The 10,066-nt window shown below is 43.2% G+C and overlaps 1 protein-coding gene across 1 annotated transcript; it reads right to left on the reverse strand.

Annotated features, from left to right (window-relative positions):
* Positions 1 to 5,592: 5,592 nt before the first annotated feature.
* On the reverse strand, positions 5,593 to 8,730 carry CCR10 (C-C motif chemokine receptor 10). Its single transcript, XM_081931979.1, has 2 exons — positions 8,605 to 8,730; positions 5,593 to 6,751 (listed from the first exon to the last, which is right to left on the reverse strand). Exons 1-2 carry the CDS (start codon positions 8,647 to 8,649, stop codon positions 5,696 to 5,698), a joined length of 1,101 nt encoding a protein of 366 aa, XP_081788105.1. The 5' UTR covers positions 8,650 to 8,730; the 3' UTR covers positions 5,593 to 5,695.
* Between the last annotated feature and the right edge of the window lie 1,336 nt (positions 8,731 to 10,066).

The following is a 10,066-nucleotide window of genomic DNA, read 5'->3' on the forward strand; positions in this document are numbered from 1 at the left end:
TACACAACAACACCACACAGCAATGATCACATAATACCAAGAGAATGGAGAGGGTCCACAGAGAATACTCTACAGACTCCAAAGAGAAAACAAATTATGATAGTACCTGGATCCATTACCTGCACATATTGGCTCAGTTTTGTTCCCTCCTCAACAGCTCATCTGGCAAATCCCATCACTGGTTTTTGTTGGACTAAACAATCCCAAGCACACAGAAGGGTTAATTGCAACCGTACCGTGTTTACATTTATAAGTTTACATTGTGATGGTTTCAGGTTCTGGATGAGTCTTTTAACCTTTCCGTATTTGTACCCCGTTACTGATTCTCCCACCCTCTCATGTTATGGTTACCTAGAATAAGGTCTTTTGCCCTACCTCTTGGTGAACATTATTTGAACAGGAAGTAAATTTTATCTTAGTTTTTCTGAAGTTGATGTAATTAAGAGAGTCATTTGGCTCATGGAGGGAGGGCAAAGGAAAAGGAGAAAAATAGAGATAAAAAGCAGAGCTGAGACTGAAACTATGCAGTCATTTCTACTCTTTACCATGCTTTTTGGCGCACAGAATAACTCATAACAGGAAAACTTTCACCTCACACGTAAGTCCTATTTATTAATATCCAAGAGCAGAGAAACAATGACTAAATACTGTGAGGCAGGCAGCAGAACTGTGCAATTTTGGCACACATCTATCACTTTTCATTATATAGGCTGTAATACAGTGGGCAATGAAACAGGCCAGGTTCAGTTTGAAGTCGACACTGCTTCCGAAAGGAGACATTTTCTGCCCTTTTACCTCAAATGAACATGTTTACTTGAACTATGAGTTGAAGGTGCTGTGGCTTCTTCAGTTTGCGGCTTCTTTTGTTGCCAGACTGAATCCTACTAACTTTGTGGGGACTTGTGACTGCCTGTTTATAAGTACAGTGCAAAAAAAGAAATCAAATCACCAGATGCATACTGGTTCTGTGCGGCTCACAGCTTTTCTGGGTGAGCTATAGGTCTTAATTTTCTCAGCTCCTTTTCTTTTTTTCAGAAGGAATCCCATCTGTTCTGCAGCTGCTCTTACATCTTGCCTTATTTTTCCAGAAAACATCTAGCTAACCATAAACTAATGATCTGTGTGTGGAAGACACCCTGAGCTATGATTAGACAAGGAAAGGAAAGAAATATTTTAAATAATTATGTAGCATTTGTGCTCTGATTTGGGTCTGAAAGCATACATGCCAAGCAAACCTACCAGTAGGCACATTTCTGGCCAAGATCATATCCCATGTTTTGCCAAAATAAACAAAAACTAAAGTGTGGAAAACCTACCACTGCCAACTGAAAAGAAATATAGAGAAATTAAACCCATTATTGATTATTTTATAGATTTTTAATAAAAAAAACATTTTATCTCTTAAAGAATTAAAGAAAACAAGCAAAACCTAAGAAGAGCTGTGTTCTGCCTGACAAAATGCAACATTATCCCCGCAGTAATCATCAGACATGTACAGGAGCAGCCTCTTGCTCTCTTACTGGTAGCTAATTGAAAAATAAGCTCATGGTAATATCAGAGATCCTTAATCTCATGGTCTTATTTTCCATGAATTGTACTGTGTCCTTGGAAAACTGCCTAAATTAATTATAACAGCACATTCTCCAACCGGAAATTCTTATCATTCCTGTCCTCTACTAATTTTTTGCAGAATATACATTCCATTACTTCCCTGATTTAAGAAACTATAAATATTGTAAACTTTCTTTCCTAAATCAACAAATAATAATAATAATAATAATAATAATTTAAATTTATTAGCCGCTCCCTTTCCGAAAAGGACTCGGGGCGGCGTACAATGGAGTAAAAAACATATAACATTTACATAAATCCATGACATACATAAGTACAAAGACACACATGTTCGGAGGAGGTTAACAGATACAATACATAGACAATTAAAAACCATTAAAATACCCTAATTACAAAACCCCATGTACAATCCAAATTCAAAATGTTAAAAAACAGACAGTCAGGAGGAGTACGAGAAAATTACGGTTGAGCCAGGCCAGATAGTTGGAAGAGGTGGGTTTTCAGTTGTACACGGAAGGAGCGGAGATCGGAAGTAATCCTGATGTCCCGGGGGAGGTCATTCCACAGGGCTGGGCCCATCACAGAGAAGGCTCTGCTCCTGGGTGTCGCCCCCCGACACTGTTTGGCGGTCGGCACCCGGAGAAGTCCCTCTCTGTGAGAGCGGATTGGTCGTAGGGATGTGTGGGGCAGGATGCGATCCTGCATGTAACTAGGCCCTGTGCCATGGAGCGCTTTAAAGATCATAATCAAGACCTTGAAACGCACTCGGAAGACCACAGGAAGCCAGTGCAGCTCGCGCAGGAGAGGTGTTACAGGGGAGAATCTAGTCCTCCCCATGATCACCCGCGCGGCCGCGTTCTGGACCAACTGTAGTCTCCGAGTGCATCTCAAAGGAAGCCCCATGTAGAGAGCATTGCAGTAGTCCAGGCGAGACGTCACCAGCGCATGGGTGACTGTGCGTAGGGCATCCCGGTCCAATAAGGGGCGCAATTGGCGCATCAGGCGAACCTGATGGAACGCCCCCCTTGCCACGGCTGTTACATGGTCATCCATGGACAGCCGGGCATCCAGGAGGACGCCCAAATTGCGCACCTGTTCCATAGGGGCTAGTTGCACGCCCCCAATGGCCAGAGATGGAAACACCTGGTTGAACCGGGGCGCCGGAAGCCACAGCCACTCCGTCTTGGAAGGGTTGAGTTTCAGTCGGTTGCCATCCATCCAGATCCGTACGGCCTCCAAACACCGGGACATCACTTCGATGGCCTCATTGGGGTGGTTTGGGGTGGAGATGTATAGCTGAGTGTCATCAGCATACAGATGATATCCCACCCCAAAACCACGGATGATCTCGCCCAGCGGTTTCATGTATGTGTTGAACAGGAGAGGCGAGAGTACCGAACCCTGTGGCACTCCACATGTGAGAGGCCTCCGGGTCGATCTCTGCTCCCCTGCCAACACACGTTGCGTCCGGTCAGTGAGGTAGGAGCCAAACCACCGTAACACGGTGCCCCTGACTCCCAACCCCTCCAGCCGGTGCAACAGGATACCATGGTCGATGGTATCGAAAGCCGCCGAGAGGTCTAATAGGACCAGGATAGAGGAACAACCCCTATCTCTGGCCCGCCAGAGATCATCCACCAATGCGACCAAGGCCGTCTCCGTGCTGTGCCCGGGTCGGAAGCCGGACTGGCGCGGGTCTAGATAATCATTTTCCTCCAGGTGGCGTGGGAACTGCTGTGCCACCACACTCTCTACAACCTTCGCTAAAAAAGGAAGGTTGGAGACTGGACGGTAATTGACTAGGTCCGTCGGGTCCAGGGAAGACTTCTTGAGCAGGGGTCTCACCATCGCCTCTTTCAAGGCGGCTGGTAGAGACCCCTCACCCAACGAAGTGTTCACTAGGACCAGGAGCCAGTCACGTGTAACCTCCCAGGATGCCAGTACAAGCCAGGAGGGACACGGGTCCAATAAACATGTGGTGGGTCGCAGACGTCCACGCAACCTGTCCAAATCCTCGATGGCAACCGAATCAAACTCCTCCCAAAGCGGACCCTCAAGACTCGCCACGGGCGTCTCTACTGAACCACTGAAGGGGGTCCATCCCATCCGGATTTGAGCGACTTTGTCATGTAGATATTTCCCAAACTCCTCTGCTCTACCCTGTAAAGGGGCTTCCCGCGGCCTCTCAAACAAGAGGGAACGAGTCACCCGAAACAAGGCGGCAGGGCGGTTATCTGCAGACGCAATAAGGGCGGCGCAATGTTGACGTTTGGCCGCTCTTAATGCCACAAGGTACGTCCTCAAGTAGGCTCGTGCCTGTGCTCGGTCAAATTCGGAACGAGAGGATCTCCAACGACTCTCTAGGCGTCTCCTTTGGCGTTTCATCACCCTTAGCTCCTCGGTAAACCAGGGAGCCAGGGTGGTTCGTCGCCGCAGGAGAGGCCGCAAAGGCGCCACCCGGTCCAGGGCCCCGGTAGTCGCACTATTCCATGCGTCTACCAGGTCCTCCACTCGGGGGCGGGTCAAATCCACAGGAGGTGGCCCAAGCTCCGTCTGGAACCTATCTGGTTCCAACAGGCGCTTGGGGCGGAACCATCTAATACCTTCCGGTTCCGCCTCCTCGCGGTGTGGGGTAGCACCAGGGAAGTCCAGCCGGAGAAGATAGTGATCCGACCATGACAGGGGAGTAATGGCTAAGTCCCCTATTCCCTGATCACTCATCCACCGGCCTGAGACAAAAACAAGGTCCAGCGTGTGGCCTCCCTCGTGAGTAGGGCCCTGAATTAACTGGGTCAGGTCCATGGCTGTCATGGAAGCCATGAACTCCCGAACCCCCTCAGACGCTTCTCCCATCGACGGCAGATTGAAATCCCCCATCACTATAAGGTTGGGGGTCTCAATCGCCACCGATGAGATCAGCTCAAGGAGCAGGTGACCCATTTTAAAGACATTTATAGCACCAGAACATATACAAAGGCCTAAGCACTACAAAGGGTCAGATGATGATACATACCATTAACCTACTAGAGATGTTCATCATATTAAATTTGCTCTTTAACAAGAGCTAGAATGAGTTTAAAATTTAAATAAAATGTGTATTATTTCATTGCTAGTTTGATTTACCATTGAATTAAAAAATCAAAGTCACTTGAGTTCTCTTTAAAGGTAAAGGTTCCCTTTGCACATTTGTGCTAGTCATTCCCGACCCTAGGGGGCGGTGCTCATCTCTGTTTCTAAGCCGAAGAGCCAATGTTGTCCGAATATGTCTCCGTGGTCATATGACCTGCATGACTAAATGCTGAAGGAGCACAGAATACTGTTACCTTCCCACCAAAGGTGGTTCCTATTTTTCTGCTTGCATTTTACCTGCTTTTGAACTGCTAGGTTGGCAGAAACTGGGACAAGTAACAGGAGCTCACTCCATTGTGCAGCGTTAGGGATTCGAACCGCTGAATTGCCGACCTTTCTGATCGACAAGCTCAGCATCTTAGCCACTGAGCCACTATGTTCCTTGAGTTCTCTTTAGGAGGGGAATAACGGAATATGGTCAAGGGAAGAAAATTAGGAGGTATTTATTTGATAATTTTATACAATCCCCAATTCTATTTCTCCCCACAAAAATCCCATGAAGTAGGTTTTACTGAGAGAGGGTAGCTGGCTCAAACTTACCCTATGAATCTTCATTGCTGAAGGCAGAATTGAACCTGGGTCCAAGAACTAATTTCACGGGCTAATACACACTGTAGTTCTATAAATCTCTCCTTTACATGCTCAACAGGACATAATCTTCTTCCTCCTTCCCAGATCCATTGGTACTAACCACATGGGCTTGAGCTACAAAAGATATTCTCCAATTGGGGTCCAGAATTGGGCAGGACCGCTAATTGTCTCATTTGTGGATTATTCCCATTCCATACATTCAGAACACAGACCAAATAACTTGCCCAGTACACACGTAATAGTAAATGTAAAAACAAACAGAACACAAGTTTTAGCATTATCCAAAATTGAAGCTTTATTGTCAAAAATTGCAGAGACCATGTTAAAGTTGCACACTTCCCTGAATGCAAAGCCAGGCTTCCAGAATGCCAAGATTCTTTTGAGGTGGGCAGTGCTGATGTTTTCATGGGGTTCTTGATAGTCCTTCCAGATGGGTAGTAAATGAAGCACAACGGCTACCACTCCTGAGTCTATCATTGCAGCATGCCCAATGCCCCACGCAGCCAAACTCTCTACTTAACCTTTGCAGGTCCTTACGGAACCGCACCCCCAGGAAAGTATGAAGCACAGGATTTAGGCAGCAGCGAGCAAAAACCAAGCCACTGGTAATGAGGAGGGCAAGATCACGCTGAAGGCTTACTGTGCAGCTTGATGCCTGCTGGCCTATCAAATCTGCTGTATCTAATAAGGTGAGTAGGGCATAAGGGAGTTGCAAAACCAAAAACAGCAATACCAGGGCCAAAATGAGCCACAAGGCCTTGTGTGACTGGGCATAAGGAGAGGACCAAATAGTACGTGTGATGGCTGCATAGCAGATTACCATGATAGCGAATGGTAACACAAAACCAAAGCCCACTTGCACTAAGCAAACAGTAGTTCTGACAACAGTCACCCTGCAGAGCTGAAAGCCTTTGTAGTCCTCCACATGAGCATACATGACATTGGGCACTGCTAGAGCTGCTGAGAATAGCCACATCAACCCTGAGCAAAGCTTGCCCCAGAAACTGGCAGAGGGGCGCATGCGGCGGGCAACGGGTATCCACACTATGGCTATGTAGCGGTCCAGGGTAAGACTCATGAGGAAAAGAAAGCCACTGTAAAAGGTCAGGGCATGAAAGCCTTGCAGAACCTGGCACGCAGTCATGCCCAAGTACCAAGTGCCCATCATCCCAGCCACGCCCACTGGTAAAGTCAAGAGGAGCAGCAAGTCCGAGATAGCCAGATGTAAGAGGAGGATGTCACCAAGGAACTGGACTCGATGGTAACGGGCACGAACTAACAGCAAAATCCCATTGCCAAGAAAGCCCAGAACACAGAACAGGACAACCATGACTGGAAGATAGATACGTGCCACCATGCGGATAGCCTTCTTTTCACATAACTCTGGCAGGTCTGATGGGAAGTCCCATGGATACCATTCTGTGCTGACTGGAGGCTCATTGGTCCAAGGAGCTTGTTCCTGCAAACGAGGGGAGGAAATAAGCATCTATGTGCTGCTCTTCAATACATGTAAAACAAAATACAGGTAGTGACATAGACTCCTCAGTGATTTGTGGCCCTGGCATTGGTATATCTTTTGATTTGTTGCCACTATTACAAAGTTTTTTTCCCTGGAAATATTACCCCTGTGCCGGAGTTCCCAGCAGGAGTTCTCTAAGACAAATGTGTTTCCCATCCTTGAACAGTAGTTCTCTTATCTTTAAAAAAAAAAATGAGCAAGGCTCAATTTGAACTAAAAAATATCAGGATGTGGTGCAGATTGTAAAATGTAATTTTCAGACCAGATTTTAATTCTGACTTATGCAGAATGCCTGGTTCTTGTCAATTAGTCATTGTTGCTTATTTTTCCTCTGGTCTTGTAATCAATTCTTGGGCATCAAAAGCCTACAAATTATTTTTGAAAAGCTGAGTTGTTATCATAAAGATGTTATTTTTACTTTTAATGTTTCCCCTCATTCCATACACTCATGCATTTTAATGGCATTAATTACAATGGTGGAATGAGAAGCAATGCATCCAACATTTTAAGTTGCCATTCTTGGCAGTAGTGATGTACTCAAGTGCTGAAAAGCTCTGATCTGTTCTCTAGCATTTGTTCTTTTATGGCTGCGAACATTCCATTGCTGGAAATTGCTCTGAGAAAAGTTTGTCCTGTTCACGAAATGAAAGCATGCAGTGTTTAGTCATCAGTGCTCTATCAGTGCTCTATTGCTAAATGAGGTTTGATTGCTCAATGCAGATTATCTATGGTGAAGACTAAGTTGATATACTATTCATTGCTGGCCATAAAAAATGTAAAAAATAATGAACCAGGAACAGCTGATTTGTATGATCAAAAATGAAGTAAGCAACCTTTGAAAGCAACCATCAAGTATTATATAGAAAGGGCTAATGATCTGATTAAGGACAATCATTCAAATCCAAAAGCCAGACTTTGGCAAGAAAACACAAAATTGCCAATTTCTGGGATGCAGATAGTGTTGCACATAGTTTTTTTTTTTTAAACTTGGCATTATTATCAATTCAAAATGCTATGTTGCATATGACTTACACCTTTTCTCAAAAGTGGACCAACACCATCATGGGCTTCTGTTTCCCTTGAAGGGGTAAAATCTGGACTTGGTTGAAGAGATAACTTCTTTTGTGATGGTTTTAGGAAGCTTGCCCATTATTGACAGAGGTGCATAGTGAATGATAGTTTCTGTAGAAAATTTTGAGGAGTATTTTCCTGTTTCATTAATTAACACATCTTTATTTGAACTAAAGTTATAAAAATGGAAACATTGATTTTTCATTCAACTGTTATAGTTCTACAAACTTGTAAATTTGGTGCAGACAGAATTGAAATGTAATACAGTTTATAGTTCTTACATATAAAGTTCCTTATTAATCTAATTTTTAATTTAATCAGAACAAAGTAAAATAAAGCATACTGTTAAATTTCAAGTTTTGAATACTTGGTTTAAATCTTTATCTACTATCAATCACATATAGAGATATATTTATAAAACTGGTTGAATCTTAATGCCCATTCCTTATAGTAAATAATAACAAATACAAGCTGAATGGTAGCTATTCCAAATTCATTTAAATTAGAAGAGATCGGGGAGTTCACATTTAATTAACTCTGTATGTTGCCAACAACTCAATGCAAAAACAGTTTGAGAAGCCTTTGATGCCTGAGATAGGTATAAAAAAGGTATTAAAAAGGTTATTCTAATCTTCTTTTGCATCGTGCTGAAGGCAGGACCTGGGACTCCAAAGGATGAGGTTTTCTTGGCCGTTCTTAACAACAAGTATATTCCTACTTACTTGAAATTGGAGCTGCTCATCCATCATCAAATTATTGTTCCTCATCTGTTTGCTGTCTACAAATATTATTTAAGGCTTGTTTTAAGTTGACTATTCAGCCAGTAATGTGGCTGATACTGAGAGGACGGTTCCCCTGTTTGATAGTGAAAAAGCTGGTCTGTGTTATTCTTAGATAAATTATTTGTAGCTATGGCATGGAGATTATGAACCATAGATGTTACATAGTCAAAATCTGATGGATAGCACAATGTATAAAAATTGAGTGCAATCTTACACATAAGGTAATTCTAAAACAAAAAGATGCATTCCTTGATGTGATTTTTTAGCTTGAAGATACTTCAAGTTCAATAGATCACTCCCACCCACCTGGTCTCTGCCTATACTAGTTGGTTTTGATGGGAGCTGACATCAAGCAAGACCTAAAAGGCCCCTATTTCCACCTCTGGCTGTAAATGTCAGATTTATAGAGGCTACTGCTCTGAAGCAAGTATTTTGGACAGCAATCATCACCATCTTTCTACAGTCCTTTCATGTTTTCTTTAAAACAATAGTGCTCGTGCACAAGAGATAGTAGCACAGACAAGGTTTGCTCTTTCATTTGTGACAATTGGGGGAAATGAGGCGGGAATTAGGGGGGATTAAAAGTAGGTGTAAGAAAAGAAAATGTGGGAGCTAATGGTTAAGAAGGACCATGTCCAGTATGTAGAGTGAATTTTTTTTTTAAAAAAAAACCCTATTATCTATCTAAAACCAGAAGCAGAAGCAAGAGAAGCCCATCACTGGAGAAATCAAATATTTTTGTAAATATAGCTGGAATTCAGGCAAGTGCAACTATTCCTACATAACCTTCTTCAACAGAATGAGGAATATACTTCTATCTTTGGGCACAACACAAAGCCAGCATGGAATATCAGTTAAAGTGACCACTAGAAGGCATCAAATTACTTCAGATGCTGGTAGCCAGATTTTGTTATTCTATGGAGTTCAAATTCTTTGCCAGGAATTGAAGTCATGGATTTTTGCACTTTAGATGACTATATATATAGGACATTAACTTAACTATCCAGGTCCTGTATGTCTCAACATTCCTAGTAAGGATAAAATTGCTACTGTAACATGGTGCTTCCTGGTGAAAATTAAAAACATAGAATATATACCATGGATTCCTTGGTACTCTCTGAACTTGGTTGTTTGCTTGCAGATGTTTCATTACTGATTAGGAAATAATCTTAGTACATAATATGCACTGTGTAAAAAAAAAAGAGAGAGATTTTCTCCTTTCAAGTTATATAAAACCTTGAATATGGAAGGACAACATAATACAGCAGCAAAATCGCTCTGCTCTGAAAGCTTAAGGGGAGGCCGACTGCAGTGCATATACCATCCCGACAGAGAGTACAATTTGCTATTTCCACTGCCAGTCCCTATCCTGATTCTATTCTAAGTTAACTGCCAAATGCTA

This window comes from Natrix helvetica (assembly GCF_964273705.1).
Source record: "Natrix helvetica genome assembly, chromosome: Z".
Classification (NCBI taxonomy): Eukaryota; Metazoa; Chordata; class Lepidosauria; order Squamata; family Natricidae; genus Natrix; species Natrix helvetica.

What these genes read in the sequence shown, in the direction of transcription:
- CCR10 (XM_081931979.1), bottom strand. Translation starts at nt 8,649, where the DNA reads ATGAGGAACAATAATTTGATGATGGATGAGCAGCTCCAATTTCAA. An exon ending in ATGAGCAGCTCCAATTTCAA is followed by an intron (nt 6,752 to 8,604) that starts GTAAGTAGGAAT and finishes CCTCGTTTGCAG; the next exon opens with GAACAAGCTCCTTGGACCAA.